Source organism: Microtus pennsylvanicus, chromosome 8, assembly GCF_037038515.1.
Source record: "Microtus pennsylvanicus isolate mMicPen1 chromosome 8, mMicPen1.hap1, whole genome shotgun sequence".
Lineage (NCBI taxonomy): Eukaryota > Metazoa > Chordata > Mammalia > Rodentia > Cricetidae > Microtus > Microtus pennsylvanicus.
This window is the reverse complement of record NC_134586.1, coordinates 18,965,239-18,984,328: the sequence shown is the minus strand read 5'-3', so window position 1 is coordinate 18,984,328 and position 19,090 is coordinate 18,965,239. Positions and strand designations below refer to the sequence as shown.

At 37.5% G+C, this 19,090-nt stretch overlaps 1 protein-coding gene across 1 annotated transcript; it reads left to right on the top strand.

Annotated features, from left to right (window-relative positions):
• The first annotated feature begins 301 nt into the window (after positions 1 to 301).
• LOC142855450 (C-type lectin domain family 2 member E-like) lies at positions 302 to 15,476 on the top strand. The gene is made up of 6 exons (XM_075981948.1): positions 302 to 379; positions 6,897 to 7,022; positions 8,453 to 8,512; positions 10,557 to 10,741; positions 11,671 to 11,777; positions 13,134 to 15,476. The coding sequence occupies exons 1-6, from the start codon at positions 322 to 324 to the stop codon at positions 13,249 to 13,251; spliced, it is 654 nt and encodes a 217-aa protein (XP_075838063.1). The 5' UTR covers positions 302 to 321; the 3' UTR covers positions 13,252 to 15,476.
• The last annotated feature ends 3,614 nt before the right edge of the window (positions 15,477 to 19,090 follow it).

Sequence of the window (19,090 nt, the reverse complement as noted above, 5' to 3'; positions counted from 1 at the left end):
TTTAAGAAGTTGTGATGAGTCTGGAACATTTACTGTTGTATAGTCCACTTAATTTCACTTCAAAGTGTCCTACTTTGTAATTCTGTTTCCTCCAAGAACAAAACGTTATCTGCTGAGAGGTGATGTGTTCAGAACTGGTAAGGAGTGGTTAATGAGTCACAGGGACAGTGGGTTGTACTTGCAAAGTGCTTATTAGGAAACACAGAAACCAAAGCTTTGTCTCCCTCTCCAGGGTTTCAGGTTTCATCCCTCCTCCTTAGTTCAGGAAAGATTTTTCCTCTCAGTTCAGAGATGTCTGCTATAGAGGCTGAAGAGACTCCCATGAACATGCTAAAAACAGAAACATCTACCCCAGACCACCTACGAGAGGGAGACGTGGGTATGTATTTAATGCAATTTGAAGCAAACTGAAAGGGAAAAGAGGAGCTTCATGGGGGTCTCACAGAGGAAGTGAACCTCCTGCCTGTTAAGCCTGCCATGGTAGGACTCTGTAGAAGTGAAATGATTGGGAGCCTCTGGTATATTAGTTACTCTATCGGACTATATAGTATTCAACTAGTCAAGAAAAAATAAATAATAAGTTAATTATAATAGCTTGAAGCATAGTTTTTGTTTGATTTGGTTAGGGGGAGTTGTTTTTTTTATTTTTCATTATACATTTATTATTTGTTTGTTGTGTTGTTGATTTTGGTGTGTGTGTGTGTGTGTGTGTGTGTGTGCTTTCTAGTCCACTCTGGATCTGGTAATTTGCACTCCTGTGAGTTACAGGAACTTGCTATAGACCAGACTTCTTATGTCCCAGAGGGAAGGAAACTAAGTTCCCTGTGGGTCCAGGGCCTGGGGTTTGTGATGTACTGTGATTCATAGGAACTTTAGAAAGGAGAGAGCTGCAGTGGCAGGGTGAGCGACCTCCTCCTCCCCTGCAACAATTCGTCCACACCCCCACACACACCAGAAGTGCTCTGGCATTTTCACTTTGTGGAAAATTATGAAAATGAAGAATCTTGTGTGATTTCTGTTCCAGTCTTTAGGGAAAAACAACTGTCTTTTGTGTTTGAAAATGTCCACTGCATTCTTATTTTTATTTATTTCTTCTCTCTTCTGCTGCTTTTATTTTTCTTTGTTTGCTTGTGTAACTTAATGAAAGGATATTGGATTTTCTGAAAAACAGCATTTATACTTGCCAAAATATCAAGTTAATAAAACTGTAGATGTTTTTCAGCTAGATCAAATATTCCTGTAACTGAAAACATTTTCGTGTTCCCTGTAGATTCCCACAAACAGACCCCACAGTTATTTGAAACAACAAGGCACAAGTTGCAGATTTATCTTGCTATTTTTTAATTTTTGTATGGACTTGATATTTTCCATAATAAACTTTTAGAGTTTAATTTTGAAAAACAAAACAACAAAAAGAAACAAAACAAAACAAAAAGTAAGGAAAGAAAGCAGTAAGAGTTGTCAGGTAGAAAACAGCTTCTGGTGACTTTCAGCACACCAAAGCACATGCTGACCTCCAGGCTTACTCAGTGCCTGTGGCCCATCTCAGCTCTTTTCAATCTGCCTCCTACCCTAAACTTCTCCATATCTTGGGCTTCTCTGCCCCACCTTCTTGGTGCTCTATGGTCCTGCCATGCTTTCTCTAACTCTTTCTTTTGGTCTTCACTTTTATCTCCTTCTTTCCTGGTCTCACACAACTTCCCTTCTCTTCCTCTGTGGCTCCCCACTTCCTTTCTCTTCCCCATCATGAGAGACTCTTGCAGATACTCTTCTTTATGTCTACAATAAAAAATTTCCCCTTAATCACACCATTGAATTTTTGTCATGTTCATGAACTTTTAGAACACAGGTAACAATGAAGTCTCCATTACAGTCACATTATAGACCCAGACCCCACCCCATTACCTCTGTGCTCTTCTGTAGACACTCCTTTCCTCTGTACCCAGCCTGTGGCATCTTTGCTCTTTTTTTTTTAGCTCTTACACACTTGCTTTCCAAGAATATCATGTAGCTGGATCCCTGCAGAAATCATGCATTTGAGATTCATCCATAGTGAGTTTCACAGCTGTGTGTCGACTATGAACCCAGTAGCTAGAGTAGAAGAGATTCCAGGACATGATTGATTGAGGCATGGGCTGTAGATATTCAGAGCATGTATTTCAAACCTGAATACAAAAACAGTTTTTCAAACATGTCAGGGAAACCTTACAGGAAACTGGTGAGTAAGAGAGTGAGCAAAATGAGAGAAGATAGTCAGAATTTCTCAGCAGAAAACCAGTGCTGTGAGGTCAGCTTCTCCAAGTAAACTGAAAATGGGCTGGGTGGGATTTGGTTGCTGTTTGGGATTTGGTGGTGATGGTGGTGCTGATGTGGTTCACACATGAGCCTTGACTCACATCTAAAGTCAATAAAACAGCTACCTGTATTTGGTTATCTCCTGCTTTTCTGTATGTTTCACAGATTAAATCCATGATATGAGGCTTTAATATAATACATATTTATCCAATAAACTGCTTTGCTGGCCCGAGGCCAACTGCTTTTGGGGCCAACTACTTAAGGGTTACTTAAGTGGGCAACAAGGTTTTGTTTAAGACTCTCTGGGAACAGAAAAATGAGGAACATTTAGCCAGCACAAGAAATGGGCAAATGCAAGTCAGAGGTCCAGGTTTCTTTTTTATCACTTCCCAAGCTCTGAGTAAAATTGTTTTATATTGTCACAAGCTCAGGGATATTTGAGTTGTTGCAAACCACAGACTAAATACATATATAGCTTTTTTATGTAAACACAGGCATTTTCCTTAAATCTAGGTTGTGAGGTAAATGTATTCAAATTTTAGCAAAATACTAAACTATATTTCCCCCAAACATAGGTAATACCGAGCATTTTTAATGGATATGTTTACTGTGAATGTGTCATTTTTATTGGTATATTTTTTATTTTTAAAAATCAATATGGGTTTATAATGTGTGTGTCTGTGAACTGTAAAATGGGCAAAGTGACATTTCTTAGGTAGAGAAAGGATGGTATCTTTTCTACATATGATGCTAAGACAGTGACTTCCCATAGTGATGATTCATGACTTATCCATTGGAAAATAAATGATTCGAAAGTGGATAAAGATGGAAACATGAAGTCTGAGGTGGGATTCCCCTCTGTATGCTATGAATATGTTCTTTTATTTTTTACCATTGGTTAATAAAGAATCTGCTTTGACCTATGGTAGGGCAGAATATATCAAGTAAGGAAATCCAAGCAGATATAGAGGAGAGTAGGTAGAGTCAGGCAGATACCATGTTCCTTCTGACAGATAAAGACACAAGAACCTTATTAGTAGGCCACAGACTCATGGTGATACATAGATTAATAGAAATGAATTAATTTAAGATATAAGAACTAAATAGAAATACAGTTGAACAATTGGCTAAACAGTGTTGTAATTAATATAGTTTCATGTCTGGGTGGCCAGGAAAAGAAAAAGCCATCTCAGTTTATGAAAAGGTGTTTATGTCTGGCATGGATCCACATAAGACCTACAAAAGCTCAAAGAAAACATAGTGCTTCTTGTTGCATGAGGAGGGTGGCCTTTTGTTTGTCCCGGGTGCCCAGCTAGCTTACACCCAGAATAACCACACAGAAACTGTATTAATTAAAGCACTGCCTGGCCCATTATCTCTAGCCTCTTATTGGCTAACTGATTTAACCCATTTCTATTAATCTGTATATCACCATGAGGTCGTAGTTTACTGGGAAAGATTCAGCATGTCTGATTCTGGTGGTTCCATGGCAGTTCTCCCATTCTGCTTTCTTTCTCCCAGAATTCAGTTCTGTCTTCTCTGCCTACCTAAATTCTGCCACACCAACTAGGACAAGTTCATTATCCAATGAAAGCAACTCACAAACAGAAGGAACTCCTACACCAGCTTCTAGACCCACAAAAAAATGGGAGCCAAGTGCAGCTACTTAGTAGTCTCATGTCTTTTTTTTTCAGATAGGCTCTGTTTGCTGGCTGCAAGGAGAGGCATATCTCCTTCCTATAAGAAACGGCTTCCTGGTTCATTCTGGAAGCAAAAATGGCTCTGGATCTTTCTAGAGGTCCCTCTATAGCTCACTTAAGGTTTGTGAGCAGAGTGATACAAGTTGCTTAATGGTGACATAGACCCTCTGTGCCCCTGAAGCTGGGGCAGTCAGCATGGCTTTTAGAGGCATTGAACATGCATCTACCATTTTGGACTGGACAGAGTCAACAGGCAAAGCCATAGCTTTAGTCTTAGACACTCATTTGGAAAAAAAAAACAAAACAAATAACAAGAAATTTCCTGGTCAGAAAATGCTTACAGGATTTCAGATACACAAGAAGACAGAATCAGATGAAAAAGACCTCTGAATGGGTCACAATGTTGGATAAATATACATGGGCTTAAGAGAGAGAGAAAAGAATACAGACAATCATAAATTAAAGGAGTAAAGACAATAAAATAAATATTAAAAAACTGATAGAGTTAAAATTAAGCCACGCAATGATGAAAAATAAACAGAGAATCTGGATTATGTATATTATGGTGTTTTCTTTGAATTTCTTGACAGCAGAGAGATATTTGATTCTAGGGCTGCTAAGCTAAACCAACATATATATATACTTCAAAATTTGAGTCTAAGGATTTGTTACTTTGGAAAAGATGTTCTGCTTTTGTTTCCACAGAAAATGAAAACCTTTGAATTCCTTCCTGGCTAATGTTGTTTGAGGGAACAAGATTTCTCCAAAAGGTTTCTGTGAACCTTAAAAATACTTTGCTCAACAAACAGCAAAAAGATATTGGAAGAAAACAATGTCAAAGTATTGTTCATTTCTCAGTATCCCAGACTCCCGAAATAACCACACAGAAAATTGTATTAAATCACTGCTTGGTCTATTAACTCTAATTTCTTATTGGCTAGCTTTTATATCTTAATTTAACCTATTTCTATTATTTTATATTTTACCATGAGGGCAATGGCCTACTGGCAAGGTTCTGGCATGCCTGCCTCCCGTGGCAGCTCAATGGGTTCTCTCTCCTCTGCCTCCCTTTTCCCAGCATTCAGTTTAGTTTTCTCCACCTAGCTAATTAGGTTCTGCCCTGCTATAGGTCCAAAGCAGTAAGTACTTTATTAACCAACAGTATTCACAGCATACAGAGGAGATGTGAGATTCCTCTCTGTATGTTGTGAGTAGGATTATTACCTTTGGTTAACAAAAAAGCTGCTTTGACCTATGACAGTGCAGAATATAGCAAGGCAGGTAATCCAAGCAGAGATAGAGCAGAAAACAAGGTATATTCAGATAGATTCCATGTAGCTGCTGATGGAGAAAGACACTGGAAACTTACCCATAGCTCACAGTTTTGTGGTGACACACAGATTAATAGAAATGGGTTAATTTAAGATATAAGAGTTTACAAGGTATATGCTTGAGCCATTCCCCAAACAGTGTTCTATTAATATAGCTTCTCTGTGATTATTCGGGTCTGGCCAGCCGGGAAATGAAAAAGCAGTCTCAGTTTACAAGTTTCATAGGTAAAAAAAGGATGTTATGTCTTCTGCATATGATGCTAAGACAGTTAGTTCTTATGGTCATGACTCATTCCTCATTTGTTGTACAATAAATGTCTCAAAATGGACAACAGAGCCAAATATGAAATCTAGAACTTTAAATCTATTTGAACAAGAAAAAATAAAAAGAAAATCTCAGTGAACTTTTGTCAGGCAGAGTTTTCTTTAGCTATACACAGAAAAATAAATTGGATTTAGAATAATGAAATTCCTCTGCTCTGGTTCCTGAAAAGGTAATAAAAGGATAAAAATGTACTACCAAGGGTTTTATATTTTATTGCTGATATTTTGTATTTTTTTCTATCTCTCAAAAGAAATTGTACCTACAATGTATTGAGATCTTTTGGAACCCAATGAAAACGCGTAGGAAGTGAATCAGAGGTTAAAAGCCTTTGTTGCTGCTCTTCCAGCAACTGAATATGAACATGTTCCATTACGTGTACAATTGTGTGTTTGATAGTACCGTGAGAGCTACAATATTTATACATTTGTTTGTATTTGACAATTGCTAGTGTATGAAATCCTGTGCCATCCCACCTTACACACACATTTTCTTTTCATCATCATTATTATTATAATTATTATTACAGTCTCATCAGTCCTAACCAAGCAGGTCTCTTTTTATAGCACTAAATCTATGTGTTGACTGAGTTTTCTGTCCTGCCCAGTTCCTGCAGTTGTTAAGCCCCAAGGAAACCAAACAGAGGTCTACATTAATTATAAACTGCCTCGCCTAGTATCTCAGGCTTCTTATTAACTCTTATAGCTTATTATCCCATAATTCTTGTCTGTGTTAGCCACAGACAAGGTGGCTTGATACTTTTTTGGTAGGGCATTCACATCTTACTATGTTGCTTCCTCTATGGCTGGGGTCACTACTGCAGACTAAAACTTCCCTCTTCTTAGTAATCTCATTTACCTGCCTCTACTTCCTGCCTTATTACCCTGCTTTTGCTTCCTGCCTGGCTACTGGTCAAGCAGCTTTTTAATAAAAATAATACAAGAAACAGGATAAAAGCACCTATGGGTGGTTTTTGTTGTTATTTCCTTTTCTCCATGATTACCACTGTTTCTGTTTCTTGCTCTTTTATTGGTCCCTAATTCAATAACTAAAAAATCTTGGCAAAAAGTAGTGTTTCCCTTTCCTCTAATGTTTTGCAAGTTAAGGGTATCATTTATGGACCAGGAACTTCTGTGAAGGACATTTGTAGGAGGGGAGTACAAGCGAAATATATAGTTGATTCTGGGTAAACTTATGTTTTTCCCTGAAAGGTTCTTGAGGTTGATATTCTGATATTTATATTTCTAGGTAAAAAACAGCAAGGAAAATGTCTCAGAAAGAGCCCCACCCAGCCTCGTGTTAAGCTTTACTGCTGCTATGCAGTGATCATGGTCCTCAGTGTAACTGTAATTGCACTTTCTTTTGCTTTGTCAGGTACGTGCTTCATTGTCCAAATTCTGCAACATTCTATCACATTGATGTGGAGACCCAAAAATGTGAGCCTATTTCCACCTTGCCTGAGGGTCAGAGAGTTTTAGCTTGCTAAAAGTTGTTGAAAAAAGTGTGTCTACACACCCTGACCTAGGGTGAACTTACTTGATCATTTTGACATTAAAATGTTCCATCAAGGTAGACACAAACCCCTCTGACAAATGGTCAAAAAATTCAAGCATACTTCTGCTCCTTCTTTTGAAATAGGAGGTTTGACCTTGGGAGTCACTACCTTCAAGATACTTTGTCTAGGGTGGGTTCACTGCATAAACTACAGAATGCTTTTTGGATTAATGGCTTGATGGCTCAAAATATTGAAGCAAAACTGCTCTAGTAGTCCTTTGAATTATGTTAAAGCAGTTTTTTGTGTTCTTACCCCTATTGTATTGGGATATAAAAATGTACAGAAAATTAAATGTGGGTGATTTCAGTATTCACTGGAACTCCTTCCTGTTACAGTCTTATGTTTTCTTTTATTATTTTCACTCAAGTCTTCATATATTTTACAAACTTTTCTAATCCCCTGCTCCTGCACTGGTAAGTAGTATTTTTTTCTGAGACATTCACATTTTCAGTTATACTTACTGATCACCGTGAGCCAGGCATTATAGGAAAGGCTCTAGAGAAACGTTTTCTCTGGGAATTTAGGAGCTAGCAGGAAGATGCACTGATGGAAAAGAATGAGGCGTAGTGTGCATAGGAGATCAAGCTCAGCATCCCTGGGAAGATGGCATTCGGCAACATTTAGACAGAGATGTAGAAGACATATGTTCACCTAGGAAAACTATTCAAGGCAGTGAACAAACACAAGAAATTTCAAAGAAGAAAGCTCAAGGATGCTGATGCACCTGAGGGACGTGAGGACAATGAAGAGTTTTTGTTTGGAAGAATGCACAGAACCCCACACACCATGACTCTTGGTTTCAGTTAATGTCTTCAACCAGACTCTGAAAATATTGAACATACCAGTTCTAGATGTATGCCTTTCCTAAGCTTTTAATTGTGGACTGTTCAGAATTATCTGATAAAAATTTGCACACCCTTTTTCATAGCTCACATAAATGTTTTGCGATATTGTTTTATAAAAATAAACTTTAACCATGTTGGTGAATATACACAGGACTATACATGAACAAACAATTTTTAAAAAGTCTTAGTCAGTGTAACGTAAACTATTACACAGCTCTGAAAAGAGCAAGATAGAAAGACGTGATAGTTATCCTCGCTACCTGTTGTATTTGTCCTATTCGATGAAGCTTCGGTGTACAGGGTGTGAGAACTGGTAACAGTGACAGCCAATTTCCTTCTATTAACAATTAGTGTGGGAGTCATTTCTGATATTTATTATCTCTTATGAAATCATTTATTTCTAGGATTTAGAATCTCTTCAGGAGAAAAGTGTTCTGGTCCTGTAAAGGATAAAAATGTTGAAGGTATGACTGAAAAATTGTTATTCTTCTAAACTGTACTCTGAAATTCAGAGCTTCTTACACACACACACACACACACACACACACACACACACACCCCACAATGTGTGCGCACATTCACTCTATTGTGATAAAATCACAAATGAACACATCACACAGCTCCATTAGTATAGCCCCTCCAACACCTGTCAAGTCCCAAGCCCTATGTATCTCATTGAATGTATCTCATTGACATTCCACACAATTAGAAGAGCTATTCTGAAATTGTGGAGCTTTGGTTATGGGTTTAGACTTTCACTGTCAATCCCATTTTTATGCACTTATCCACCAAAAAAAATATGATAGGGCAGAAACTACAAAAACAATTGTCTCTATAATCATTTCTCACAACTTGCTAGCCCCTTGTTACATCTTGTTCGTCCTGGTCACCTTACACCACTCTTCCTTGTTCTCCTGTCTATGTGTTAACCATGCCCACACTCACAGCTGTTCACACTGTGTATCACAGGCTGGGACTGCATTTGACAGAATACCTGGGCCTCTTTCTTTCTTATTTTGTGTGACCTAACTTGATAGCATACTTTCCTTAAATTACATTTTTCTTTTTGGCTGAATAACATCCTGTTTCGTATGTATAATACATTTAATTATCTGTTATTTGATGGGTATTAGGAGCAAGTACATTCCGTTACTATTGTAAATAGGGAAGCAATAGCTATGAATGTACAGGTATCTCTGTAGCAGGATGGTGAGTTTGCTCCACATATGCTTAGGAGTGGTATAACTGTGTCATGTAGTATATTTACTTTAAACTTCATTGAAAAATCTCCAGCTGGCTATGTAAATTTGACTCCCACCAGCAGTTTATGAATGTCCATATTTTTGCACATTTTTTAACATCAGTTATCAGAGTTGTCTATAATAGCCTTTCTGAGCAGCTCTATAAGAACCAATATGTATGTATATATGTATATATATATATATATATATATATATATATATATATATATATATTCAGTGTGGTAGAATTATAAAAGATTTGATATAGAAGATTGATTTTGCCATGTCTATGTTTTACACAATGTCATTTCTCTATAGTAAAATTCAGGCAAGTGAGTTATTTATTTATTTATTTATTAAGAAATAAGGAGGATGTGAAGTATTATGGGAAAAAGAGTTATAGGATTTCAGGAATCAGGAATAGTTCTTTAAAGGGTATGAGAATTATGGAATGAAGACCCAGATTCAAATAGTAGACAAAAACAAAGAGCATTTATTTATTCAAGCATGTGGGATCTACCACTTGTACAAATTGACAACCTGGAAGGAACAAAGACGAACAGTTCCTTTTAACCATAGCTAGGGAAATTCCAGGAACAGCTATGTCATTTCTAAGGTTACATTATAATATTTTTGACTTATTTTTCCATGTTTGGGCATACTTAGGAAAGTCAAAGTATGTCCTGTTCCAGGTATTATAGGAACTATTCTTTTTTTGGTCATTGCTTTGAGGTACTGTATAGCTTATTCAGGCCATGTACATGCTCTCTGCTCTTTCCCCCTTGTCTTTGTTGTCAGGGGTGTTGTTGATTATTAGACCTTTGTTTAAGAAACTGAAACTTAGATCTAGCTTTTAAAATGGAGGAAGTTTAGATCTCTCACTCCCAAGGTGCTGATGGCTTAGAAATGATTTTCTTGCAGGACATAGTGTCTTTAGTCCCAGCACTAAGGAGACATACATAGCAGGATTAGTAAAGGCTCCAGACAAATACAATTCACACAGTGAGATCCAGCCCAAGCAGGGGATATAGCAAGATTCTGTCTCAAAACACAAAATACAGAGAAGAAAAATAAAGCATTTCCTCAGAGTCCACTGGAAAGTCCTGGGTTGTGGACCATCATGATATGATGTGTCTTCTAGTAATAAATGAGTAGAGCTATAGTACAAGCACATACCTCAAAACTGAGATTTGCATGGGTAGCTGAGAGGATATGACATGAACACTTTTCTTTGTTACATCATTTTGTTGCACTGTCTGCATTTTAGTGAAAAAGGAAAATGCAGTCACTTCGCCCCCTGCACCATGCTTTGCCACTTGTCCAAATGACTGGATTGGATTTGGAAGAAAATGTTTTTATTTTTCTGAAGTTGAGAGAAATTGGACATTAAGCCAGAACTACTGCATGGCACATGAGGCCCAACTAGCTGAATTTGAAACTATGGAGGAGTTGGTAAGAAAGCATCAGGAATTGGTTTGTTGTTTGTTATGTTGAATTTGTATTGCCTTGTGATGGGAAGGTTAAAGATGAAGCTTGTGGAGGGATTCTACCCTTCCTCTTTTGTGAAGGACAAAGGTAACATATTAGTGTATGCAGTTGCTAATGTGGTTGCTTCTGACTGGAGCCCCACTCCAGAGACATGCTTTCATATTTATTGTTAACCTGCATGGCCAAACAATCCACTGAGATACATGATAATCATGGAAGTCTTTATCCATGTTGGCCAGTATTGCATAATGAATGTGGCAACTGTTGTAGTAATAGGAGCGGCGGGCCGCTTCCGGCCACCTGGCTAGCTTTACCCGAAATAATTACACAGAAACTGAATTCTTTTAAACACTGCCTGGCCCATTAGCTGCAGCCTCTTATTGGCTAGCTCTTATATATTGATCTAACCCATTTCTAATAATCTGTGTAGCACCACGAGCTGGCTTACCAGGAAAGATCTTAACCTGTGTCTGTCTGGAGTGAGAGAATCATGGCGACTGCCTGACTCGGCTTTTTTCTCCCAGCATTCTGTTTTCTTACTCCACCCACCTAAGGGTTGGCCTATCAAATGGGCCTAGGCAGTTTCTTTATTAATTAACCAATGAAAGCAATAGATTAGAAAGAAATCACTCCCACATCAAACTGTTAATAACTTGAAGACCAGGCTTACTAAGGGATGATTCTAGCCAGAAAAAAAAATGAGGGCCACCAATATATTTTAGATTGTGAGTGTAAAGTGCATACACTGAAATCTGATTATTGTGCTGGCTCCAAAGTCTATGACTCTCAGTTATAATCTGCTTCCATCCAGAGAGGAGGCTATAGGTCAGGGAGACTCAAAGGTCATTTGAAACAAAGAGACACATGTGTTTGCTTTTAATGTCTTATGACAGAATTTCCTGAAGACATATGCATGGAAATTTCAGTACTGGATTGGCTTGCACAGAGAATCATTACAACACCCTTGGAAGTGGACAAACAGCACTGAATATGATAACTTGTATGTTTTCAGACCAGTTTTCTTTCTACTGTGTTCCTATATTGTGGTGTGTGAATTGTGCCTATGAGAGATAAAAATCAGTGTCGTGTGATGCCAATTGTTCTGGAAAGCAAAAAACATAAGCCTTTGGTCTTGAGGTTGGCTCTGAGTCATGGTGTATGCTTATGTGTGAGAACCAATACCCAGCAAGCTCTACATCAAATTTAAATTCTTTGAATTCTCAATGCTTTGGATTATATTCATTGTTAATAAGAGACTAACTGGCCAATAGCAGAGCAAGAAGAGATTTGGGAAGACAGACTGACCCAGTGAGATTAATGGGAAGAGGAGCAGTTGAGTCAGGGGAGTCTTGAGAGATGCAGGCCAGCTCTCGAGCAAGCAGGATGTGTAAAAAATGAGGTAGTAAGTCATGAATTATGTGGCAAAGCATAAATAGAAATGTGGGTTAATTAAAATGTAAGAGTTAGCTAGTTATAAGCCTGAGCTATTGGCCAAGCATTTATAAATAATATTAAATTTGGAAGTAGTTCCTGGAACAGGGAGTGAGAGGTGAGGACAGGAAAACTTCCAACTCCTTGATTTCCTGTTTATTATCCATCATCTTCAAAGTATTTACCTAGTGTGGTTTGTCTTGAAATCTTTAACATGATGATGGCATCAGGGGTAATCTTTTCTGTTCCATCACCAACGTATAATATTTCCTGCTGAGAAATGACCTTGTGGGCTGTCTACAGAACTGAAGATTTGCAGTGAGTGCCCTGAAACCCTAGAAAGCCATTGCAGATTGGCTCAAGTAGGACTTTCCAGACAACTGTTACACAGCTGCACCTGTTTCAAATACAGAGACTTCTGGGACCTTAGGAACCTCCTCTAAAGTCTCATCATTGAAGAACACTGAGACGGCTCCTGGGTATAAGCATAGATAATAATTTTGAAAGGAATCATTTCACTGAAATGACAAAAACGACAGAGCCAGTCACTTTTATCATTAAAGCCTTGTTAGTAATTGATTATGAAGTGGGGTTTCTGTACTTGTATACATGTATAAAATATGTCAAGGTAGAATTTAGTATCACCCTCAATGAGGCAAACCATGGTACCAGTTCTTTTGATTCTGGCAAATGCCTTCTATACACATTACAGGGTTCACCATGGATTAATGGCAATGGTGTATTGTTCAATCTGATCCCTGGGATGTAAAAGACATTAGGTGAAAAACCAGTGTCACTGATTTCCCATGGATTTTGCCTTTCTTTGATTCATACTACAAATAACCAGTAAAGTAGGGTAATATTTTATTGTGGGAGTGAATGCACTGCTGGCCTCTGTAGAAATTTTGTTTGTTTTCTGTTTTAGGGAACCTGTCCTAGGAGATGACAACTGGGCCATACTGTCTATGAACGAGATCTCCAGTAACAAGAGCTTCGTAGAAAAATACTGTATTTGTAGCAAACCCAACAGCTACACATATTAGTATTCAGTGCCCAGTAATTTTTTATCTAAGGTAGAGAAATTGTCAAAGTATTTGTGAAAAACCTGTTATATCTTACCCATGGTTTATGTTACATTATATCAAATCAATTCATAATGTGTGATGGCACCAGGGATGAAAACTATCTTAGAGGACTATACTTTCAGATACTTGGGAGAGAGACCGTAGATGATTGTACATTAAATAGGTGTTCAGGTATGAGTTGGTACTCATATTTTAAGCCTAAAGTACAATAAAATTTTTTGTGACCTCTACTTTTATGGCCACTTATGAACTTTTACTTCATTACTTCCTCTTTGAAATGCCTTGAATATTAAAAAAATGAACAGAAAGTGAAATTCTGGAAATAATTTAATAACCACAGGAAAGATGTTTGTTGTCTCAGTCTCCAAATATTTTTAGAAACAGTTAACTTTTTTATTTTTTACAAAATTTAATGACAAACATGAATGGAGATCTAGACATGATTAAAACTAATATCATACACACTGTAATTTTATTCACTAGAAATCTTGTCAAAATATTTTTGGAGTTTGCTTCTCAGTTTACAATTTTTAATTACAGTGGACTAAGAACTATTACAAGGAATGCCATTTTACTCTCTTAATTTAATTTTTGAGAATTGCATACATATGCAAGCCATTTTAATTCATCCATTGTTTCATAAGGAGCCTTCTTAAACATTTGATGCATAGACTTATAATATTTACATACTTTTGAGTTTTAAGAACAAAATACTTACTTTATTGTTTGATCATTCATACCACTGCACTAACAAGTCCCCAGAAGAAAAAAATTACAGGTTACAAATATCAATTTTGTTTACACTGTCTTTTACTGTATTGATATATAAATTAAACCTACTTTCACATGGCTGGCAATCATTCACTATTAATCTGTACTACCATCCCCTTCTATAATACTTATTTTGTAACTTGGTTTCTCTGTAATTCCCAGATGACTGGAATTATAGTTATATATCACCACACAGGCTATACCATTGCTAATTATTTTTTAAATGTATCATTTCCCTATATAAGCTTTTTGTTTGTTTTAAAATTTATTTATTTATGTATACAATTGCTCTGTCTGTATGTCTGCCTGCATGTCAGATTATAGATTGACGTGAGCCACCATATGGCATGACTGGTTTCTCCTGCTCTTGGATCCCTTCTTTCTCTTTTCTTTCTAACCACCTATATGAGGTAGCCCTTGGCTCCTCATATGAACCCTTCTTTTATTGATTATTAACCCTTTTGTAAGTGTCAGCAGAGACTTCTAGCCTGAACCACAAACCAGTAGGCCAAACTAATGGCTCTTACCCACTCCTCTCAATTAGCAAATGGACAGTCTCTAAACCTTAATAAAGACTCCAAATAGGTTTTCATGTTCTTCTCTCATATGTAGCTATCTGGAATGATCATGAACTACTAACACAAAGAGAGTGCCAATACTCAACTTAGACCAAATTATGAGCCTGGTAAAAGCCTCTCATCTTTCCACAATCATAGGGATTTCCCACTGCCAACTGTACCAAGCACACAATTCTATTATCAATTCCATTATCATTATTATGAAAATAACCAACCCAGCAATGTAGCTAGAGCCATGATTCTCAGGGGAGTGGACCCTCCCACATGTCATCAGCCATCTTTATAGTCTCCATCTCCATTATCATCCTCAGACACTCTGCAAATTCTATCCTATCTACATGGGCTCTTTCACCTTAATAGCCAGTCTTTATCTCATTTTATTAAAACATACATATGGTCCACCCCTGAGAGTATATATTCCTAAATGCTATCATCAGTTTGTAGTAGGAGGCCGCTTGTGTTTTCCTGGCTGCTCATTACCAAAATAACCACACAGAAACTGCATAAATTACATACCAGAAAACACTTTCTTATACCTTTGGAACATGCTTGAACTTTCTCATTCTCAGACCTTAATACACTTTCTTAGACTCTCATTGCAACTGAGCTACATATTCATCAATAGCCTCTCCTGACCTCTCTTTAAGAACTTCAGTCCTGCCACACAGTGCCAAGAGTCTCAGTTGCTCTCCATGACCTGTTCATGTCTTTTAAAACTTATACAAGGTAAGAGACTTATATTGCAAAGTTCAGGTACCATCATGAGCTACATTCTAGTATATGAGTATATACCTGGAGGTGACATTTTAATACAGTATTAAATAAAAAAATATTTTTAAAATCCTGTCTTTCATAAACCCTGTTTTTATTATTTATGGTTTTTGGACAGGAAAACCATATAAAAATAGAGAAAATGGCAATGGGTTAAGCTCAGAAGAAGTAGAGGTGAATAAAGGAGTCAAAGAGAACTGGGTCAGTTGTTGACAGTCTGTTATAGATCAGTTTCCTGACGTTATTAGAACAGGCTGTTGGTTAGAGGGGCAGGTCTTTTGGACAATAAACATCTGTATATAAGAGACACCACAAACAGGTATATATAGGAAGAAATAGAGAAAGAAGGAACAAGTCTGGATATAAGAGATTTTCAAATCATTTGTTTATGCAATGACATTAGCTGCCATTATTGAAAATTGAGTATGCCAGTTTTGGCCATTGAACTGTACTTAGGTTAAGCTGTTTATAGTTATAGAGTGTATCTTTAATAAAAATTAAGTTCATGGGGGAATATAAGAAAGATTGCAAAATGAACTCCAACAGAAGGAGTTTCTATCAGCACCAAGTGGGAGCTGAGAGGCAAGAGAGAAACCCATGATGACATAAAGAACCTGTGAGACTTCCAGGACAGAGCTAGCAGACATCAGGACATGATCATAAAAACCCAGAAGTTCTTAAAGATGCTGCAAGATTTAGCAGGCAGCTACTAAGGCAAAGAGACAGGGAAACAGGGAGGGTTCTAATAGATGGAGAGGAGCAAGTGTCTTAATGACTAGAGAGTTGCCCATTTGGGGGGGGGGGCAGTGGAGGGCATAACAGGCTCAAGGACCCAGAAAGAGGACACTTACTAAGTAGGCAAAGAGAGATAGATATTTAAAGCAAGTAGAACGAAGAAAGAGCTGAAGAGTAGAACAATAAAATCTGGAACCAAACTTAATGGGTGGAACAAGCCAGCATAAACAAATGATTCCTGTAGTTCTTAAGAGAATCAAATCAGTAGCATAGGTCAAATCTGAATATTGGTTCAGAGTGACTGAGTCTCCATGCTAGTTGAAAGGCATGGGTAAGAGCTGTTCAGCCTTTTGGTTAGGGTTTATGCTATATGGGTTGGGTAGTAGAGGGAAGGAAAAACACTTCCAAGTTGGTTAAGTTGGAGATCCTAAGCCAAGTAGTAGGTTCTGTTGGGATTTTAACCACAAGTATGGAGGAAGATGTGAAGGCACAGAAGAGTCTTTCTTAAGAGGTCAGAGATAAGAGACTTAAGTTTCCTAAAACTTTAAAGAGAGAGTGGATGTTGAACCTGAATGACGTAATTGGTAGGAGTTTACAATTGGATGAAAAGGGGGAATGATGATTGGCTATAGAGGGGTTTTGGGTGTCCCATACTTGGGGATACACCTAGTAAGCCAGTGGAGGATAAGTTGTGTCAGACTGTGTGGTTTGGAGAAGGGGTGAATGACAGAGATCTTGTGGTCATGTAAACAGGGGAGCAAAAGAAACAGATACTCCCACCCTGGCTAATAGATCAGTACCCAGCAAAAGTATAGGACAGGTTGCTAATACTAGGAAGGAGTGAGCAAAGGGGATACCCCTAAAAATACAACTAAATAGTGGGGTCTGATGAAGTGGGTAAGGCTGTCCCCCCACAGTGATAATAAAGGAGCAAGGAGTCTAGCACAAATAATAAAAACCCAGAGACAGATATTGAAGTTCAAGATGAAGTTCAGAAAGCAAGGCAACCAATTACTAGTTTCTGCCTTTTCCAAGGCTGAGTAATCCTATCCTCAGCGTGACTGTAAACTGCAGACTGAAGCACTAAGCTCCTTCTATCTCCTTCTGTTTCATATTCCTCTGTAGTACTGCGGATAAAGGTGTGAACTACTATAGTGGGTAAGTATAACTTTCTAGAACTAGAATTTTGCATTACATTGTTAAATGAGCTGTATGGAAAAATAATTTCAATAAGATTAGAAATGTATGTTCAGTATGTCTTAACAAAATTTATCTAAAATTTGTATCAATATGCAAAATTTAAATTCAAAAGTACAATGTAAACTATCTAAAACCAGTAGTTGCTTTTAAACATTACAGTCATTAATCTTTTATCTTATCAATCTATATCCTCATTTTTTTCTTTTCAGAGTAGACTCAATAATCTACCCTTCAATTCTATCATTTATATACTCCTTTTTCCTTTTCAAAACAAGAACTTTGAATCTAATCTCCTTTGTTCAATATTCCTCCTGACCATAACTAATAACAACTTTTAACCAATTCCCATAAACAATGACAAATATCCATAGCCCATTGAATGGCCAAAAACTACCCACCCCACTTCTCCGGAATGTGGCCATTGTAATCTTAAATTTACTTCCTGCTATATGGGAGCGATGACATCCTTTGAGAACCCTGAAAAGAAAAATTTGGGTTGATTGTCAAGTCCTGGGAGAGGATGTTGTATCATTTGTTGTCAAATCTCTTTGTAATGAAAACGTGCACGGCTTGTCTAAATTTCTGGCTAGAGTAGTCTGTGAGGCTGGATCATCTCAGGAAGACACCTCAAAATAGATTTGATCTGTTTGTAGTCCAAAACCTATCTTTAGGTGGTGTTTTTCAGTTTGGTGTTGTTATCATAGTCCTGGAGGAATTGTCATTGTTGGGCCCCATCCTGGTTTTTGGAAACTTCAAAGGTCATTGTTAGGTATTCTCATGGTTCCCTGAAGAAAACGGATAGAAATCCAGCCTACATTCCAGAGAACCTAGAAAACAAAGAGGATCCTAAGAGAAACATACATGGATTTAATCTACATGGGAAGTAGAAAAAGACAAGATCTCCTGAGTAAACTGGGAGTATGGGGATCACAAGAAAGTGTACAAAGAGAAGGGAGAGGAAGGCAGGGGAGCAGAGAAAAATATATAGCTCAATAAAAACAATAAAAATATCGATATCAACATAATAATAGTGACAGAAATAAATAACTGTTTGTTAACCAAAAAAAAAACTTACAGAGACTCAAATCAGATATCTTGCACAGGAATGTAGATGAAACTTTTTCCTTGAATTAGTTAGTATTATATATGACCATTAATATCATGACAAAAATTTAATATATATTATAGTCATATGTATTTTAATAAATAAAGCTTGCCTGAGGATCAGAAAAGTAAAATAGTCACATTGTCCAGCCTTAGATACCAGGAAGCAATGACACACTCCTTTAATCCAAGAAGGCACACTAGCTTACCATAGAAACCCAACAGTAGTGGTGTGCTCCCTTAATCTGAGAACTAGAAAGGGTTATAAGATGGGAGGAGACAGTTCTCAGATAATGCCTCATTCTGAGATTCTTGGAGGCAGGTTGTCATTTCATACTTAGGTAGAGGTAAGAGGCAGTGGCGGCTGCTTTGTTTTTCTGACCTTCAGGTTGAACCTACCCCAAAGCATGGGAGATCTTTCCACTTTCTGGTGTTTTCTTTAATATCTTTCTTTAAAGACTAAAGTTCTTATCATACAGGTCGTGGAGCAGAGAAAAGAGAAATAGAGGACGGAGAAGCTATTTCCATTTCCCTGATCATTCATGGTATTTGTAAAGGTCCCACATAATATTGGGGTCTAGGGAACTGTTAGGAAGCCATTTATATATCTTTTCTAGGGAAAACGAGCACCATAGGGA